This window comes from Barbatula barbatula, assembly GCF_947034865.1.
Source record: "Barbatula barbatula genome assembly, chromosome: 8".
NCBI lineage: Eukaryota > Metazoa > Chordata > Actinopteri > Cypriniformes > Nemacheilidae > Barbatula > Barbatula barbatula.
Window position 1 is genome coordinate 21,072,304 of NC_136771.1, and position 19,601 is coordinate 21,091,904.

General features: G+C 37.1%; 3 protein-coding genes across 5 annotated transcripts in view; 1 reads left to right on the plus strand and 2 right to left on the minus strand.

The window, feature by feature from the left end:
• ank2a (ankyrin 2a, neuronal) overlaps positions 1-6,605 on the minus strand; it is a gene marked incomplete at its 5' end in the record, with an annotated part of 52,069 nt that extends 45,464 nt beyond the window's left edge. The window contains 1 exon segment of the mRNA XM_079462736.1: positions 6,486-6,605. Within this exon segment, the coding sequence (XP_079318862.1) occupies positions 6,486-6,605 (120 nt within the window).
• Positions 6,606-7,562: 957 nt separating this feature from the next.
• On the minus strand, positions 7,563-12,171 carry hpf1 (histone PARylation factor 1). Of its 2 annotated transcripts, none has more exons than XM_079462446.1 (8): positions 12,023-12,171; positions 11,302-11,467; positions 10,865-11,051; positions 10,421-10,519; positions 10,127-10,277; positions 9,623-9,710; positions 9,283-9,455; positions 7,563-8,602 (listed from the first exon to the last, which is right to left on the minus strand). In XM_079462446.1, the coding sequence occupies exons 1-8, from the start codon at positions 12,062-12,064 to the stop codon at positions 8,468-8,470; spliced, it is 1,041 nt and encodes a 346-aa protein (XP_079318572.1). In that variant the 5' UTR covers positions 12,065-12,171; the 3' UTR covers positions 7,563-8,467. The 2 variants fall into 2 exon arrangements, with proteins under 2 accessions (XP_079318572.1, XP_079318573.1); XM_079462447.1 differs by having other exon boundaries at positions 7,733-8,602; positions 11,971-12,091.
• Positions 12,172-12,555: 384 nt separating this feature from the next.
• On the plus strand, positions 12,556-19,535 carry mgarpb (mitochondria localized glutamic acid rich protein b). 2 transcript variants are annotated; one of them, XM_079463326.1, is made up of 6 exons: positions 12,587-12,747; positions 14,299-14,393; positions 14,645-14,717; positions 16,386-16,658; positions 18,222-18,875; positions 19,027-19,535. In XM_079463326.1, exons 1-6 carry the CDS (start codon positions 12,672-12,674, stop codon positions 19,062-19,064), a joined length of 1,209 nt encoding a protein of 402 aa, XP_079319452.1. In that variant the 5' UTR covers positions 12,587-12,671; the 3' UTR covers positions 19,065-19,535. The 2 variants fall into 2 exon arrangements, with proteins under 2 accessions (XP_079319453.1, XP_079319452.1); XM_079463327.1 differs by lacking the exon at positions 19,027-19,535 and having other exon boundaries at positions 12,556-12,747; positions 14,645-14,721; positions 18,222-18,923.
• The last annotated feature ends 66 nt before the right edge of the window (positions 19,536-19,601 follow it).

A 19,601-nucleotide genomic window follows, 5' to 3' on the forward strand; every position in this document is an offset into this window, starting at 1 on the left:
TATGGGCTACAGAAAGTGGACATATAGCCAAACCCAAATAGTAACTAATGTCATTTAGTATTAGTCCCCTATAATTGATATCCTATATCTTTATAGAACGACTAAAGCACCCAGACCTTCTCACAGCAATATCCTAGATCAGTGTCAAATCTTAGTGAGCTACAGGACAGCATTTTTTAGTAACACTCCCAATGTCTCAAAAGATAGCTTATTTCAGCTAAAATTTGCGCGAGTACCAAAGTAAAACAATCCCACAATGCTATGCAACAAGCTCAAAAATGTTATCCTATTCTCTTGTTTTTTTAATTCTTTATATTGTGTGTTCACAGTGATGTAATGCTTGTTTACAGTAGAGTGAACAAGTAAAAACGTAAACAAACGTTACTGCGCATGCACGCATTGTGGACTGCACTTAAAGGGATAGTTCACCCAAAAATGAAAATGATGTAATATAAACTAATATTAACATAAATAAAATAAAATATCAATAGTTATATTATTAGACACTAGCCAGACCAATAAACAAACACAGATCAGAAGTTAATAGCAGTCAAGGCGCGTGCGTCCGATGTAACGGTCTATACAGTGTGACCATTTATTCGTTTTTTTAGATATCTGTCATATGGGCTATAACGTTGCATTTGTCAATCAACAAAGGTTTTGTTTTCATATGGCTGTGTTGTATGATTTTTCTTTTCAGCAACTGTCAATGCAATTGAATTTTAAGGCATATGTCAAGACTGCTCACGAAATTTGGATAATTGGCGTCTAACCCCTCGATGATGTTATGTAGACAGCTGCCTCTCTCTCTCTCTCTCTCTCTCTTTCTCGCTCTTTGAAGTGCAAATGTCATGAAGCTGGCGACGGAACAGCCCCACCCCTTCTCACCCTGCTTATCCACACACAAACACAGACCTAAAAAGTCCTAAATCTCGAATATAAGACAAACAGCCTCATATTTCATTATTAAATTGTCATGACACTGGGTGGAAACCTTTCTGTGCCTTTTCAAATGTCACTAGACATGAATAGATCAATTATCATGGACTCTGACTCCGTTCATATCTGTAGAGACCGCACCCAAACACAGACAGACAGAAGCAAGTGAGGGAGAGAGACAACAGTGAGGAAGAGCAAAAGCAATGACCGCACCCTTACGAAATTCACCAACATGCACAAATGTTCATTGATACTATTTCCGTCACACCAGTTATACCTCTAACAAAATCTAACTAACACAAAACCATTTGGGACACTGGTAATACCATGTTTTCTATGCATTTCCATAGGAACCATACAAGTACATATATGTGATCATTTTGTATTATCATCACACATTTCTTTAGGAGAGCAGCAACAATAAGTCTGTGGTATGCAGACCACACTAACACTATATGATATACAGTATGTCGATCATGCATTCTTTGCTGTATTAAACAGACACCCGCACAACTGAATCAGGCCTGAATCATGATACATTAATTCAGAGTGCAATGCGAGACATTCATTTACGGGAAGCCAATAACAGTAAAGCAGGTGACTCTGAGCCCAGAAGTTTCTCTCCGCAACTCATTTCATACTCTGTGGCCGTATGTGAGTGAGTGCTATTAAGAGGACACTATAAACTACTACGCGTGCTAATTTGTTTGGGAATCTGGTTGCCAGATCCCAACTAAAGCCTCACTAATGTCTCACTATTTCATTTTTTCTAAAATGTGTGTTCAAAATGAACATCTATGGAAAGACTTCTGACGAACTCAACACACATTTCAAATATCAATAAAGCAAAATTACAGGCTGTTCATAAACTACAGTTGTTCTTTTATAATACCGTCTACCGAAATTTGTGAATAGAGAGTTCTCAACTATAAAATATCAAAATATAAATATAAAATATGAATTAAGTCATTTTTCAAAAGAGACATTTTTAAATAAGCTAATATTAAAGGGCTTTAGCTGTCAAAATGACATAATAACTTGGATGCTAATATAACGTCCTGTAGTGATCTGAGCAGGGCAGGGTCTGGGGCGCTGATTTTCACCAGGGCCCCTCAAAAATTGTCCAGCTGATAATAATAAAAATAACTTTTATATATTTATTTTATGTAGAGTTTATTAAACAATGATCTGACAAATTAATCCGAGAAATTGTCAAAATTATGCATGCAGTTAACTATGAGATATTATTAGAAAAGTACCAGGGCTGGATCCGAGGCGGTTTACCAAAACTTCAAAATGTTTAAGTGATTCATTGTTTGGTTGAGAGAGCCGCTCCCTAAAACAGCTGATAAATAATTAATCACATGACCTAAAATTACATGCACTGCCAGCAAAAAAGGGCTTAAAATGATCCAAAATCTTTAGCAGCATACCTTACATTTTTAAGTGGAAAAATGGAGAATGTGGAGGACATTATTGAAGGCTAGAGAGGAAGAGGGAAGGATGGATCAATAAAAGTATGCAGACAGCAGACGGGACAGCAATCACATCAGAGCATCGGGAAGCCTTCGCAAACACACTCAACTCAATTAGCTCTCTGGGAAGGGCAGGCTATTGTGTGCGTGTGCACTGAGCCATGCTGTCTGACCTCTCCTTACAAATAAGTACCATGCATCACAGTGAATCACCTTGGTAGACATATAAGTCATGTGGGGAGTGGGGGTGTTAGTAGACCCTATATTTGGCTAAATATGAATATGGAGGTTTCATCATCTTTACTTTTATCTCGAATGTAGAAAACTGTACTAAAGCATACGGGGGCTTGTGTGTCATAGTAAAAATAAATTTATCCCATCACTTTTTCAGCATTCTCCATTAATATTTAAGGGGGTGTCAACTAGGAACATTGTCTTGGGCCCTGTGATGAATAGTGGACGGCCCACCCTGTGAAATTTAGCCTTGGACCTGGTTCAAGGACCATTTATGCATCCACCAGAGCACACTGTTCATACCCCCCCCCGCCCCCGATCCACCCATCAGTTTTCCCCGTCCTCAAGCCGTCATTGATCTCATCCATTTTCCACTCTTGCAGGAAGCCCTGATTGGTGTTTCATAAATATTTAAAAGTATGAAATACATTTCCACGCCTTCCCCCAACTCATCATTGGGGTTCCATTAGCTAATAAACAATACCCAGACTTTGTTCTGTATGCTGCACAAGATTCTACAAAATGTTAGATGTAAATGCATTAACTTCTCATGCTTTGACTTTATTTTCAGTACATTAACAATAAAAATACTTCCAATAAATACAACTGAAATCACTTTTCATGGCAATTGTATAAAAAATGTAATTGTGATCTCTATGTTGTTATATAGTTAAGATTAAGATATTGTTCCCTGTAAAGTGATGTGGAAATGTGAAAAAATTATATATACCGCATATGTATTGTGATAATTCCAATCCAGTGTCTGTTGAATTTCAATAAAAACGAACCTCAGGAATTACATAAATTCACCCAACAGCAATGTGAAATACTGAGAGAAATACTGATCCTGTTAAAACACTAGCATTGTGTTGTTTAAACATAAATATGACCTTATTTTGCAGTATTCAAGGTCTGCAATTGTTGATTTTTGTCCCAATTTTCTGCAAATAAATGCAAATTAAAATGTATGTTTATTTTCTAACATAAACTTGGTATTTTAAAAAGTTTTTGTGTGCTTTAGATTCAAAATACACTGAAGATCATCATTAAAGTTTAGTCGTGTTTAGACAGTTATGGGCAGCCCGGTTGCCATGGAAACAGCCCTCAGAGGGCAGACCTGGCCTGGCATCCACTACCCACATTGCAACCGTGTGCAGCTGTGTAATGCAATAGAACCCCGCTGGTCCATCACAGGCTCTTTCCTGTACATCACATCAGACCACTCCCACAGGGAGAAGAGTGAGACTGTTATAGACAGTCAGCAAAGACGATAAGATGTGCGAAAAACAGCATTCACTGTAAGACAAATACCGTAGAGTAGCGTAACCTGTGAGGTTAAAATAAGTCACAAATGAGTGTCAACAGTAATTGGGCATAATGCATGGATGCACATGGTTTTTATCTAAATCTTGCAGCATAAACGGACATATGAACAATACAACAAATGGACAAATAGAGTGCGATATGTTAACAGATGGAAGGGTGGGGGCAAATGGCTGCTCCTACATTAGCAATGAAATAACATTCTCTGCATAAAATTTGGACTTCTCAATAGTGCACATAGAATTACACATAATTATAGTTCATATTATAGTTCAAAGTCAGAGTCCAAGTCAGAATTCAAGATCTTATAACAAAAGTCCCTGTTATTTTCTTGAAATATATGTTTTCTATACAGCTGGGTGAAGACTCATCATTTTTTGATGACTAGTTGGTATTAACTGACACGACTAGATTGTTTCATGAATGGTTTCACATAAATCAGCCCCTAAATGACATGCAAAAACAAACATTTTCGAGCCTAAGTGGGAAGTTCCAATACAATCTCACGGCAAAAACTATTTTATAATGGTTCATATAAATCATATGAATTTGTGTGATCTCATTCGACCTTTTAGTACGATTTGCTTTCGCGACAGTGATGTTAGGTTTAGGGGTGGGGCTTCAGTATTGGCAGGTCTTGTCTTGTTGACCAAACTTTCTGCTGACAATTAAATGCAAGAGTAGCCAGTTCTATCTAAATACCTGGAATGGTTTATTTCTTATTTCAGTACATTTTGCTTTAAAAATCTAATAACTTGAATAAAATATCTTGAATTAGTTTGCTGATAATCTTAAAGTAAACAATGTGTAATGATTGTCTTCCTTCACCTATAGATTACATGCATTTTTCCGTATATATTGAAGTGTCGAGAAACCCTACAAGTACCGCTTAACCAGCTCTGAAGGTACAAATACCCTACCCACTCCTCAGGAGAACCAGAGAATAGCAATATAAAAGACTAAACTGATGGCAGCCTATTTTTCGACCTGCAACACAAGCCCCATAACATAGTAAGCTTCTTGATTTTAGTATCTATCTACCACTGTATCTCCTTCAAACTGAGTTTTAAGAAAACCCCAAAGGTTAGTCCACCAAATTTGGAGCAGATTGCTTCCGACATCCAATCAAACTGTACAATATTACTACCAATATTGAGTACAGGACTGTGTCGTAATTACATACAGAGACGTAAATAAAGACTGTTTCGCATTTATTATACATCATCTCACAAGAGCATGGTACTGGATATACTGTATGTATGTATCTTGGCTGTTAATCACATATACGAAGGAATCTCTTGGTCAAAATACAAAGAGTGCTAAAATGGTATTCGTGCGATAAGGTGATGCTTGTGTGCACGCGTGTGTGTGCTTGCAGTGCTTGGTCCATTACTGGAATCGAATTATCCAGAGAGAGCCTGATAGCACTCCCTCATATCATAACTCAGGACAGGACCCAATAGGAAACTGCACTAATGTGTATTAGTGCGTGTGCATAGAGAAAGAGGGTTAATTTTTCCATAACAAACAGGAAATAGCACGAAGAAGTTCTTTCTGCATTACAGAGAAAGCATTTGTATTTACGATGCACACGTTCATATAATCTACGAACAAGTCTATATCGGGCAAGAAGACATTGTTGAGGCCGATTTTTATACCTGACACTTTCTAAATCTTACATCAGCGTTTGGCACAGAACCAAAGCATGATGTCAGAGATGAAGGATCGAGGAGATTTATAGGGAGATCTAGTGTACTAACAAACCAAGACCAAAAGCTATGACAGCTCTGATGTAAAACTGCGGAAACAACCTTCACGATGGCTCAGAGCAACAAATCACACCAACTACACATCATCTCATGTCTGAGTGACATGTCGGGGCATCTATGCACACAAACTAATGTCCTATATGACACACCGGGGCCATTATTTATTTATGGCTGGTTTATAGACAAATTACCTGGTAAGATAGCAAAGCACAGACATGCACTTGCAAGCTGAATACCCAGAGGGTAATCTTAGTTTTGTACAGTGCTGTAAAGAGATCTCGCCAGAAAAAAGGCAAGTGCTTGGACATTCTTAAGCATTGCTGTGGCTTCATGCATGACGACACATTGGTAAATAAATTGAATCTCAAGCAGTGGCACTTAGGCAACATTCCAAAATGGCAACAAACAGCATCTTCTCTAACTGTGCAGTTTGTCAGGTGTTAAACCTCACTTGCAGTGTACACATGGACACAGCTCTGTGTATACAGGCCTGGCCTAGAAAGGAAAGTGTCAACATTATTGTGTGATAGATATTAGCCCAACTCAAATAAAAAACAAACTATAGATTTACAAAAACAACCAGGCTACATTGCGATAGTCAAATGATGCATTAGAGGGATTCGGTAACCAGGACAACGCCTCTCATCCTCCGCATCATGGACCACAATACCGCGAGCAGCCGGTGTCAAGCTCGCCCACACATATTTAACATCAAAGGGACGTTTCCTCAGATTCACACACTGACCTGGCGCATCCGGTTCGGGTGGGGCGGAGAACCTCCTTCGGAAGAAGTGTTTGAAGACGCCATCCTCACGTCTCGGACGGAGCCGCCCCTGCTCTGACTTTCTATCGAGCTTCTTGACATTACGTCTCAGCGCGTGACGACGTCCACAAAACGGTATCGTGCGAAATCGTTTGTTCGGTTATCGATACCCGTGCTCCGGCCTCAGTCTTCGGGGCTGAAGCTCCGTCGCATGTTTTGACTGTAAACCAAAGTGGGCTCGAGACAGACAAGTGTCCGGTGGCGTGACCGCGCGGTGCGGGTCTGCGCAGGAGATGCGACACTCCCGCTGTTCACGTGCAACGACGCTGCAACGATTCGATTTTAAACACTGGATGAAGACGAAGAACGAACGTGTCTGACGATAAGGCTAATGTAAACATGAAGAGATGTGCAGTGTGGGCGATGTTCTCATCGGAGTGTTGAGCAACCTCCTTCTGTGGTCCCTCTCTCTTGCGTGCGCGCTCGCTCGCTCTCCCTCCCTCCCATCCAATTCCATCCCATCCCCTCCTCCATAAGCCAAAGCTTCACTTACACATGACGAGGCAAAATCAAGATGGGTTGAACACAAAGTAGCCTGATAAAAAAATAAAAAATACAAGAATATAAGGACCAGACAACGGTTGCAAAACCATTTTCAGAAACTATTGAAGTGATAGTTCACCGAAAAATTGTGTCATTATTTACTCCTTTGTCATTTCAAACCTTTATGACTTACTTTTTCCATAGAACATTAAAGAAGATACTGTTTTCCATAGAACATTAAAGAAGATACTGTATTTTAAAGAAAGTTGGTAACCGAACAGCAATGGAGCCCTTTCACTTCTATTGTATGGACACAAAACCAATTTAAGTAAATGGGTCCAGTTAACCACATTTTCCAAAATATCTTCTTTCGTGTTCAAGAAAGAAAGTCATAGAGTTTTGAAATGACAAAAGCGTGAGTAAACGATGACATGTTTTATTATTTTTGGGTGAACTATTCCTTTTATATATCACTCAACTCAATTCGTCTACGCTGAACAAAGGAAACGAATGTTGGACATTGGTTTTAATGGGAACCTCTTCACTGGGAATGTGCAAAATAATATTTGGCTTATAGCTGTATTGAATACTCAGTTATTAATCAATAAGCTTATTGAGTCAATAAGCTTAAAATATATAAGAAAATACATTACAATTATCACTCAGCGCAGGAAAAAGGCAACACATAAAAAATAAACACTTTATTAATAATGTACTTTAGAACAAGGAATGATATAAGTACTGGGCAACAAAAAGATAATTATCATAACAAAGACACACTTTAACAAAAAAACTCCAAAACACACTCATACTTTGGGTACCGTAACAATCATAAGCAAGCAATAATTACAACAGGGCCAAAAATCTAAAAGATATCTAACACATGAACCATACATTCTTCATTTTGTAGGCCTATTTATTAACCCTGAACCAAACAGATATTACACTGAATGAATTTAAACCACAGCCAATGACTGCAGAAATCTGGACCTCACAGATAAATCTTTATGTGAAACACCCTTTTGCTTCAAGCAATTGGGCTACGCTAAATATGTTAATGAGAATGCAGAAAGCTGACTCTTAAATAAGTCATTTAACAACTGAACACTCAGAAGTCGTAATTCATTTCTCTATGGTGAAATGGTTTAACAGTAGAAATAAATATTTCCAACTTAATTTAAACAAATTTAACTTGACGCTTGTATTGAATACCTAAGCAGCTGCCAGATCTTTTATAGAACAAAAAAATTTAGGTTTAAGAAAATAAGGCTTCTACACGGTCTTGGGTTTTAAAGCATTTTTAACAAAGGATAACCACGTAACGACAGTAGAACTAAGAAGTGTAATCTTTCCCAGCCACCACCGCAGAATGTTTTAACTCAAGCCATTATGAGCACAGCCTATCATCTTCTCGCAATACATCAGACAGAGGCGAGCTGGTCAAGGTTGTCGTGGGAACGACTGGTCAGATGTGCCTCCAGTATCTCACCGAACAGACCTCTCTTCAACAGATTGTAAGCCATGGGGAGCAGCTGACGTACCACTTTATAGAAATACTATCAAAATGAAGAAAGAGAACGGCATGTCATTAAAAAACCCTGGAAGGAGATGGCATCATGGAATTGAGGGACACACAGAAAAACAACCGAAATAAGTCATTTACTGTCAATAATAATTTGACCGGTTTATCGAGTTAATGAGCTGAACTCATTAACAAATTATTCAAGTTAAGACTTAAGACTCCAACATGAATCAAACATTGCTACTTTTATTGTTACAGAACATAAAGCTATGAAAATTTAAAATATATATATCATTAATTAAAGCTATAAAAACTATTTTTTATCCTGATTTACGGAATAGCCAGTACATTTAAACTAAATTCATATTAAAGGAATAAGCCCCAAGAAGCAGTGGGTTACAGTGCATTTTACGTGTCTAAAACCCCCTTAGCTGTTATAAAATGCGCTGTAATCCACTGCTTCCCGGGACTAATTCCTTTTATAAAACCGTTAACTTTTTAAAAATAAAGTTAATAAAATGATATTTAGGCTATGTAATGCAGTCAACCAATATAAATCGGGTATTTTATAACTCAGTTCAGCCAATCAGAATCAAAGGACCAGAACTAACTGTTTTATAAAACATTTTTAAAGTCATAACCTGAATACTGCATAATAATGGGCTTTTCTTGTAAATATAACAACTTTGTGCAAGGCCTTTGATGAAATCTTACACGAGAGCCATAGCAGAACAGGTCGATCCCAAGCTCATAGCCCATGCCGTAGTCACATTCATCATTGGCAAACTGCACAAATGTGATCATTTCCTGAATGGGTGCGAAAGCTTTCATCCTCTCCTCATCATTTTTGGCCTCTGCAATCGCTTTGCAAATCTTTTTCAGACTCGCTAAAACCAAAGGAAACCAAGGCAAAAAAAAAGATAGAATGTTTACAAGGTGCCAACAAGTGTTGCAGTGTTTGTTTTCCATTTCAAAATTTTGTACTAAAGCGCAGAATATTATTTATACACACTAATTAATAGTTAACAAAAACAAACCAGTTTTCCAGGTTTACCATCAGTTTCTGGTAATTCTCTGTATCCGACATCATTTTTATCTACTGGAACCACAATTCCTGCTCCATGAAATGTCTTTGATACTACCTGCAGAAAAAAAGATCAGAGATCATCAAATGTTGGCAAAAGGCAATCAAAGAAGCGTTCATAATACAGCAACACATTGTCAAGAAAGGAAAAAACAGCATAGGTCCACTCTATAATGTAGATGTACTGTTTTGTGATTTTGTCCGATGGTGTTTCATTTATAAATCAGGGTTTAAGCAGCAGTTTAAGTGACTGCTGGTGGCATTGAGTTGTAAAATACAGTTTAATGTTTCAGATCAGAGAGTAGGAGAAAAACAGATACCAATTGCTAACACCAACACGACATGATGACGTCACAAATATGCTAATTAGTTTTGTGACTTCACCAGTGCCACAAGCCTGTCAAATTACATGGGAAACACGGCAAACGTTCTAGAGATAATGTCAAATCATTTCACATCATGTTGCAACAGTACCTTTTTCTCTCTTTGCTTCATTGCTTTAGTCTTTTGGTCCAGAGGCAAACCCAGCCTCTCTGCCTCTCGTTTCAAATCTTTTTCTAACCTGTCCAAAGCAGCCTCATCCTTCTGGTATCCCCTCTCCTTTCTTTTCTTCTGCAAAAACAGCCTGGGTAATGCAGAGAGTAAATAATTAACATTTGCAACATGTTTTACAAGGAGACATGCATTCTAAAACATCTTAATTATATTATTTGCAAATTTAACTCTGTGTATACTTCAAAAATACTTTTATCCTTCCTAGTTGCTTACAGAACTGCCGCAAATATGTTGTCCCCAATCTGTGTGATCGTATAGCCCTTCTTGGCTTCATTCTCTCCAATGAACACAGGCAAAGCATCAGGTAAGTCTCTGAACAGGAAAATAAAAGGACAACAGAAGATTTGATAACTTTAATGACATAGCACATTGGAAATATCAATTATAATACACACTTACAGTCAAAACTGTGGAACTCTACACCTAACCTTATAATCACAAGACACTAGAAATTGGAAAAACCATAAATCTGCCAATAAATCAAAATTGACTCGTGCTTAGAACCTTTTTTTACACTCAAATTCAGCAATAAACGTTGAAAACGGAATCATGCAAATAATGTTAAACTTTATAAGACATCAAATCGATCTAAAATCTTTGCAAATGTTCTTTTTGAGCCGTTTGCTTGTTCCGTTCCATTTACAGGTAAACACTCACCGGAAGTAGCCCATGTGGTGCTGTGTGTCTGCATTCCCCTTTAGGATGGTCTGGAATTCTGGGGGATCATAAAAATAACGCCAATGCAGATGGAAATTGGGCTGAAAGGAAGATGAGCTTTTGTGCTTCTTGGCCAGGATATCAAATGGACCGACTAACTGGAGCCCAAGCGTTTCCTTTAGAGCATCTGTTAAGTACAGAAACAAGACATGTTTAAAGACTACACAACGTGAAAATTTACATTAGATAAAAAAATACAAATGTAAAGTGTACAAAGGAGAAAGACACACATTTTAATAGCAAATTAATTTCCTGGGGATCAAATTGTGACCTCGGCGTTACTACTACAGTAGCGTTAAGTTACATGAAAGTGTTACACAAGGTACCACCGTATAGACAAAACAGTGAAAACGAGTGATGTTTACATAACAAAGTACCTTGTGGACACTCTGCACGAAGCCCTTTGCAAAATTCCCAAAGCTGGTAGAAATCCTCAGGCATTCGTAGTTTGTACAACCTCTCCACTTCCTCTCTCATCTCTTCTATCTTTCCATCCATCTGGTCTTCTTTTGCTTTTTTTACTATTCCATTTTGTGTTTCTGTCTACATCAGGCAAGAATTGAAGTTTAAACATTTTTTTAAATAATAGGGTGGTTCACAGTAACAGTCCAAATCATTTTATACGGTCTGTAAATGTATGCATCATGCAAGTTTAAGTTATCTATCACTATGAAGCACAACACTAGACTACAGGGTATAATAGTCTTTGAACCGTACAAAGAAAAAAAAATGATTAGAAAATCATAACATATTTTAATATTCTGGTAATGAAACAAGCATCTGGGTCTTTGTCGTTGACTGTTAAATGAGCGCAAAAAACAGCCAAGGCAGATTTGCATGGCATTTATTTACATACTGTTCAAAGCCACATAAGTTCTTGAGTTAGATACCTAGTTCCCTTATGATGTGAAAACATTATTATTTAAAGTGCATTGACTTCGCAAGGTAACAAGGCAAAGGTAACGAAACTGACGAAGGTGACACCACCATAACAAGCACCCCATAACCGCTTAATAAAATGCAACAACAATGAAACAATGGCAAACCTAAACACCGTTCTTTGTCTATCCATTCACTGTCGAGGATGTTGTGATATACCTGAGGCAAAGATTTGGGTTTTCTTTTCCCGCGTCCCGCCATGCTGATTTTGTTTCACGCCGAATTACCGAGATTCCGACCGATGCAGACAGTAGAAAAGTTCTGGATTTCCGGTAGAATTTTCACCGATTTCAAAATAAGAGTCACACATCGAGACAGCATTATGAATGCACTTACGTAAGTTTGGTCATTTAAAAAATATAAAAAGCGCACCAAGGACAATGCGCATTTGAAGTTAAACACTAATGGGATTTGTAACACAATAGAAATTTGAGATTCATTTGCAGTAACGTTAACTTTACTTTAGCTTTTCAAAGTTATCTTCGTTATTTTAGGCAATACAATTTTTAATTGAAATGAAATAAAAATATTTGTATATAATGTCCAAAAATGTGATAACATTTCTGAATCAAACAAAACTATTTGGTTTAAAAATTACACATTTATTAATTACCAGTCACAACATTTTACCAGTGTGTTTAGATTATTTTCAGACCACGTGTACAAAATGCATGACGCGAAAAGAGGGAGGTGACAGTAGGAATTTATAAGGATCAGGCTCATAGAGAAAAACAAGCTTGAGTTCAGTCAGGCTGTCTGTCAGTGAGACTGTTGTCATTTACTGACTGTGGATCCTCGAGGGTGCACAATGATGTTCTACAGAGCGGCTTGGCAAAGACTCGCGCCTCTGGCACGCAAAACACTCTCTCCTTTGTCTAATAATGGTAAGAAACATCTATTTACCATCTTGTTTGAAAATGAAATGCACCAGCCTAAAATATAAGAGGGAGTGGTGTTGGTGCATAAAATATGGAAAGAAATGATAAGTTAGAGAAATGTAAGATTTGAATTGAACTCCAGTGTGTGTCCAGGATGCGTGTCAGTGGTTTGACTATTTACTTCAATTCAGGACATTGAGTTCTCATGCTTGTGTTATGTAACAGTTGAGACCCCCAAATATGTCCAGAAGTACACATAAAATATTGTTCAATATATACATTTTATGTTAAAAGTAAAATTACGTAATTAGTTCAAATAGATTTTTACAGCAAACTGAAAAGTTGTTTATGACTTTAGAAGGCACCACCAGAATTTTATGTAATGAACAGATATGTCCTTTTTGTAGTATTTAATTATGAATAATTATTTTATTATTATTTTCATTATTTGTACTTCGTTTTTACAAATTTGATTTGCTTTCTACAATAATACATTTATTTTATACAATGTTGATGATTTTGTGGTGTTTTTAACTGGGATATGGTGACTGTTATCATTTTGATTTCACATGGTTTTATTAGTATTTATGGCACTTTTCTAATGATTTTTGGATTAAATATTTTGTTAAATGACAATGTATCGAGTACGTTTGCACCCTGGATTCCAAAACAAAATTTCCTTTGGGAATAAAAATATTTTATATTTATTTATTGTCAGCAATGTTTTGTGAGTGTTGTCTGGATTTTGATTTAGTTGGAGTTTGTTTTTAAAGCTGAGTTTTCCATTACAGACGACTGGGGTGTGCACAGTAAATATTGCCTGCTCCATTGCATCTGGGAAATAGCTGGATTATGTCTTGTTTAAAGTTAATTTCCTGTAAAAGGATTCACTCAGTTTGAACTGGGTGCAGTTATTTTTTGTTTTAGTGTGCCTTTCACTGGCGCTTCAAAATAGGAAGATGTTTAAAATCATTTCAACTTAAAGGCCTAATGGGTGTTAGCTGACTCGGCACTGTATGCATGACGGAGCTGATGCATTCACAAAACCTCCTCAACCATTTCCTAAAATTACCCAAATAGTTGAAGAGGGCCTCGGGGCTTACTGTCAGCTTGAGTCTGACTAGAATTGTGCAGGAAGCCATTACCACCCCACTAGATTCAACCCCATAGACTAAAATAAAAGTCAGTGTTTGTCTGTGCTTGTGTATATTTTTGTCATTGTGGGGACTGCAGGACTTTGCACATGTTGTCCTGAACTCCTGCAGAGATGCCTTCACCTTAATGATCTGTTGACACAGAAATAAATGAGATTAAGTGTATAAATGAAGCGAAGACTACCTTGCTGCAGTCACCTTGTTTTTGCAGTCCCCTCAGCTTCTGTATTTGGAAGGATGTCCTGATATTCATGCTCAGTTTTGCCTTCCCTTTCATATAAAATAATACAATTAAAACCCTTCATACCGTATATATTATTTAAATAAACATGTGTACTTAATGCAATCTTCTTTTCTCAGTCCTGGTTGTCAGTGATATTGTCTGTTTCTTTCTCTTCAATAGCTGTGCGACAGATGTCCTTCGGACTGCCTGCGTCAGGCACAAACATTGCATACATGGTACTTGGTGGAGGCTCTCTAACTGCTGCTCTTGTTTATGTAAGTATCTTTATTTCCTCAGTATTTCAGAAAGCTTCTTGGCATCCAAATAACTTGTTAAAATGTATATTATCGGTGTGATCTACTGTAATGTTGTTTGTTTAGTATAAATCATATTCAACAATAGCTTTGAATCAACTACAACCAATACAGTTTGATGTCATCACACAGTGACCACCATAAGCTATTTACAGTACAATAAAATGTAATTAACATCTTCAACATTCTCTCCATCCCTTCCTTTTCTTCAGGCTTTTAAAACAATAAACTCTGACAGTGCAAGATATAATGACAGGATGTCTCAAATTGAGGCCAGATCCAAAAGTAAGTGCAGAATTCTTTATCTATTTATTCAGGCAGTTAAATAGATAGTTGCCCAAAAAGAAAAATTCTGTCATCATTTATTCACCCTCATGTCATTCAAAAACTGTATGACTGGAACATAAAATAAGATATTTTGAGAAATGTCTCAGTGATTTTACATCGGAAGTTATTGGGGTCCCAAATGTTGTACGGTTACCAACATTTTAAAAATATGTTATTTTGTGGAACACAAAATAATGAAAATCAAATAAGTTTGCCATGACATTAAAATGATGAACAAATAATCCTTTAAATAGGTCATTTAAAAATATGAATAATGTCACTAACAAACTGAAAACCAGTAAAAGTCAAAACCCAACCCGCTATTTATAAAGCAAAATCCTGTACACTTTTAACATCGGTAAGCGTGAATAATTTCTACTGACAGCTGAGATTAAGTTCCCTTTCAGTATACAGGATTAATTGAATTGACTGGTGCCTGCCTCTGTTTCGTCTGTTGTTTTGTGTGGTTCCTGGATTCTTTCTCTCTCTGAGTTACTAAGCAGCCTCTAAGCCAGCTAGAGTAGATTTGACCTCTACTTCCTTTGTTTAACCACTTATTTTTTGTTCTTCAGGTGATGAGGGTGAGTATAATCTTTATATTTGTCAGCATGTCTGTCTTTGCACGTTTCACATCAATAACCTGTAGAATGTTGGCTCAAATTTTTTTTTGTGTAGCGTGCAGTGTCTGGTCTGTCATCTTGGTTTTTCCTGCGGCAATATTCATCAATCAATTCTTTGCTTTCATCATCACTGCAATTATACTTTTACTTTCTTTAGAACATGGAATATCAAAAAACTGGTTTGGCCAATGTCTTGCTTATAATTTGAGAGAATTTAAACCAATCATCTTGCATGTTTTGTTAATTTTTTATGTTTGGTTGGTAAAGGCTGCCGAGTTTTTTGATTATCTGTATTGGTTTACTCTTTTCATTCACTGTCTATATTTTCTTGTAAGATTTGAAGATATTTGCTGATGTCAGAATACTAACAACTTAAAGGGACTTCACCCAAATATGAATATTCTTTCATCATTCTCTCACCTTTGAGTTGGTCCAAATCTTTATACATTTCTCTGATGAAAACAGAGAAAGATATTTGGAAGAATGCTTAAACAGATCTCGCCCCCCATTTCCCCCCAGGGAAAAATACTTTTTTGTTTTGTTCTATTGAACACAATAGAAGACATTTTGAAGAATGACAGTAAACAGTTCTGGGGCACGTTTGACTTCCATTGTATTTTTCCTACTATGGGAGTCAATGGGGGGCAAAATCTGGTTATAAGCATTCTTCCAAATATCAATTTATATCAATTTAAACACATTTGGAGTAAATGTTGACCGAATTATCATTTTTGGGTGAAGTATCCCTTTAACTGATGGAAAAACTGCTAGATGACTCTGAATTTATGTTCATTCCTTTGTTACTTCAGTAAACCTATGCACTAACAAAGCAAAAATCTGATTCCAAACCATTTATACAACGCCCCCCCCCCCCCCAAAAAAAAACTATGCATTGTCAGCAGGTTTCTTCTTAGTCATCTCTTAATTATTAACAATTTAATTCCCCTTATTTCATACATGTGACATTGGTTAGCCATTGCTTATCCATTTTCTATAATCTGTATAGGAGCAGTGGTTGCATTCACAGCAGCAGAAGCAGCTGTGGGAACTGCGGCAGACGAACTCACCGTTACTGCGATTAAACCCATCTCTGAGGTGCTTGCTACTGAACCGACCAATGCTGCTGTAGATACTCCTGCAGAGCCTGTGGTTGATATGGCAGTGGAGGCTGAAGAAGCAGTGGCCACATCTGTTGTCGTTGAGGCAGTGACACCTGATGCTGAGGAACCCACTGAAGATGTTGATGCTGATGCTGCAGCTCCAGTTGCAGTGACAACGGGTGAGACATCTTCTGTTGAGGAAGCAGCCTAGATGCCCAGCAGCTTAGATGTGAACCCAATGAACCATCCCTGACCCACCTTCAGAACATGTGTGGAGTCTTTGTCCTGTGAGCAGAAGTAGTGTCCTTTTTCCTTTAGGGTGCTGATCTCAAAGTGAAATTGAGAAAACGAGATTATAGGTTTCCAGTAATAGAATCTGAAGGTAGGCTTCATAATATCTAATCTAATGCTGTAACCTTCTTATTATTTTAACTATTATTATAAACAGTTTTTGACACTTTAGTGTCTAATCTCTCATTCTTTATTCGCTGTTTGTGCCTTCGACAAAACAAATAATACCATAAGCATCAGAACATGGTAGATACCTTGTGCCTTTTTCTCTAAAATAACCTTTTTGGAGTAATTGTCTAGTCATATCTATATAACTATTCTTCAACCCTCTTTGGCCTTATAAGCACCTCTTCAGCCTTAAAAAGCGTTTTTCCTGCATCACTGTATCTCTATTGAGATAAAGATGGTGAATGTGCTATTGACTGAACTGTTAATGTTCTAGTTTCATATAAAAGGAATATAATGATCAGTTTCGTATCATATTGCTTGACACTGGAGACATTTCGCTGTTATTTGAAGCTTGGCTTGACCAATTCTCAAAATGAACAATGCATGTTAATTGTTTTCTTAAAGGAAATGTTTATACATTAAATAAAGTCTCATGAAATGTGATTTTTTTTCATTCCTAATTTAAATTTACATTATTAAACAGATAAAAATAATCCTCTAAATAATCCAAAAGAATCCTCATACTGACCTATTCTATGGTGTTTATATACAGTATATTGCCTAAAGATGGTTTCATCGAACATACTGTGCGTGCCTGGCCTGAAGTTAACTCCGGCCTGTGTTTGTTTATCGGTCTATAAAAATGTATATTATATATTAAGTTTATATTAATTGTATTTTGTATGGGACTGTTATTGATTCTTTGCGAAGTTCTACCAGAAGATTAATTTGGGCCACATAACGTTTGTTTATGTTGATGTCGTTGAATCCGTCGATTGTATTGTTTCTAGAAGAGCCCCTGCCTGCACAGTGTTAGTTTTGTAGCTCATCTGCTATAAATATTTAGCTTCATCTTGCCAAGCTTTTAAATCAACTTTAATTGTTATTTGTAACAGGTTTACTGCATCTTAATGTATCTTAAGATGTCTTACCTAGAAGAGGCTTAAGCATCTCTTACAGTCATTCTGTGTAAATCACAGGATGTGCGTTGATTATTTCACCACTAATCTTAGAGGCTTATGCCACTTATAGTGTGCTTAAGATGCTTTACCCATGAATGACTAAATCAGGGTTTCCTGAAAATAATCCAGAAATAAAAAAAATAGTTGCTAAAACAGATCCATGGTACTATTGATCTTACAATTGGATTTTGAGAAATAAAACTATTGTATTAAACTACTGCACCATGCACCATTTACTATTATTCAATTTGAATTATATCCATTCCAAAACAGAGAAACTGCTTAAAGAATATCTGTTATAACAAACTTATCTTGTGTCAGCTACCCCTGTGTCAGACCTACTAAGCACAGTGAGAATGATTGCTGGAACTACAGCAGAGATCGCTGCAGCTTCAATTGGAGACCAGCATCTAGTGGCTGCAGTGCGGTTAGCTGAGGAGCAACATTCAAGAGACACCTTCAACGGATTGGAGCTTCCAGATGTTAAGGTGTTGGTCCCAGAAGGAGAGGGATCTATAACTGTGAAAGAAGGGGATGTGAAGACTGACATGAGAAGGTCCGATGGTGATGTAGAAGGAAAACTTCCTGCAGCACTAGAAGAAGCAGCAACGTCGGACTATGATGGGACTAAGACAAACAACCCTGTCAAGACGGAAGTCGCAAATGAACATCCTGCTTTATTTCAAATTGCACCTGAGGAGCTTCCTGGAGAGATTGCGAATGATTTGGCGTTGGGAAAAACTGAGAGCTCTGTCGTGACGCTGTCAGATGATGATTCCATTTCTGGAGCAGCAGATGTGACTTCCGCTACAGTGGAGGAAGACAAAGCATCGTGTCACGAGACAGCTGGTTTAGAAGATTTCACAGCACCACCTGCCCTTGAAAAAGATCTGCAGGCCACAGCAGGGGCTGCAGAAGATGAAACAATGGTGGTTGCTGTGGAGGAAGTTGAACCAACTGAAGCTACAGAGAATGGTAGTAGGATATAAATGATGTTAAAATATGTCAATAAAATATAATGTGAAATTTCTGTTCCATTCTGTTTTTAAAAGCAGAAATGTATAGCTTTTTAACATAATTGTAATCCTTGAATTAGTGGTGTTCACAAATGTTCATTTTTTCACAGCTGTTGAAAGTAGATATGGTATGATGGAACAGGAATGAGCTGAATAGATCACAGAATACGATTCATAGACAACGAGACTGAAATAATTTCAACCAAAGGATGAATAATTGTTTTTTAGATTGTCAATGTTGTCACATCCAGACACATTGTTCATCAAGTTTACCACCAGAGGTCACTGTTGACACTATTTTGAAGCGCACATTGCGCAGTCCATCACGAGAGCGTTTGGATAATAAAAAAATACTTTAAGAAACCGCAGTGCGTTGCAGTGAGGCATACTATGTTTGTTTTTTCAAAAAATGGATTAAAACAACTTTCCAACTACCTAAAAGCAAGTAAACGTAAATAAATAAGAAAATAAATAAACGGTGAGAAGTCTTTACATAATCTTGCCTGTTCGTTTGTGGTACAGCTTTTGTTGAGTCCTGTTTTGTTTTTCAAATAAAAATGTGATTTCTTTAATGAAGTTTTAGTCATTAACACAATAAAGACTCTAATGAACAACGACTAAACATGAATTTCATTTCTTTTATTTCTATTGTTATAATTGTTCATTCTGGGCAGCTTTGCTCTTT

Excerpts from the sequence above, each read along its gene's own strand:
- hpf1 (XM_079462446.1), bottom strand. The coding sequence starts at position 12,064 with ATGGCGGGACGCGGGAAAAGAAAACCCAAATCTTTGCCTCAG. Across the intron at positions 9,711-10,126 it reads TGAAGCAAAGAGAGAAAAAG|GTAGTATCAAAGACATTTCA; the intron begins GTACTGTTGCAA and ends TTTTTTCTGCAG. Across the intron at positions 8,603-9,282 it reads TGTTCTGCTATGGCTCTCGT|TATTTCTATAAAGTGGTACG; the intron begins GTAAGATTTCAT and ends TCATTTTGATAG.
- mgarpb (XM_079463326.1), top strand. The coding sequence starts at position 12,672 with ATGATGTTCTACAGAGCGGCTTGGCAAAGACTCGCGCCTCTGGCACGC. Across the intron at positions 12,748-14,298 it reads CTCTCCTTTGTCTAATAATG|CTGTGCGACAGATGTCCTTC; the intron begins GTAAGAAACATC and ends TCTCTTCAATAG. Across the intron at positions 14,718-16,385 it reads AATTGAGGCCAGATCCAAAA|GAGCAGTGGTTGCATTCACA; the intron begins GTAAGTGCAGAA and ends TAATCTGTATAG.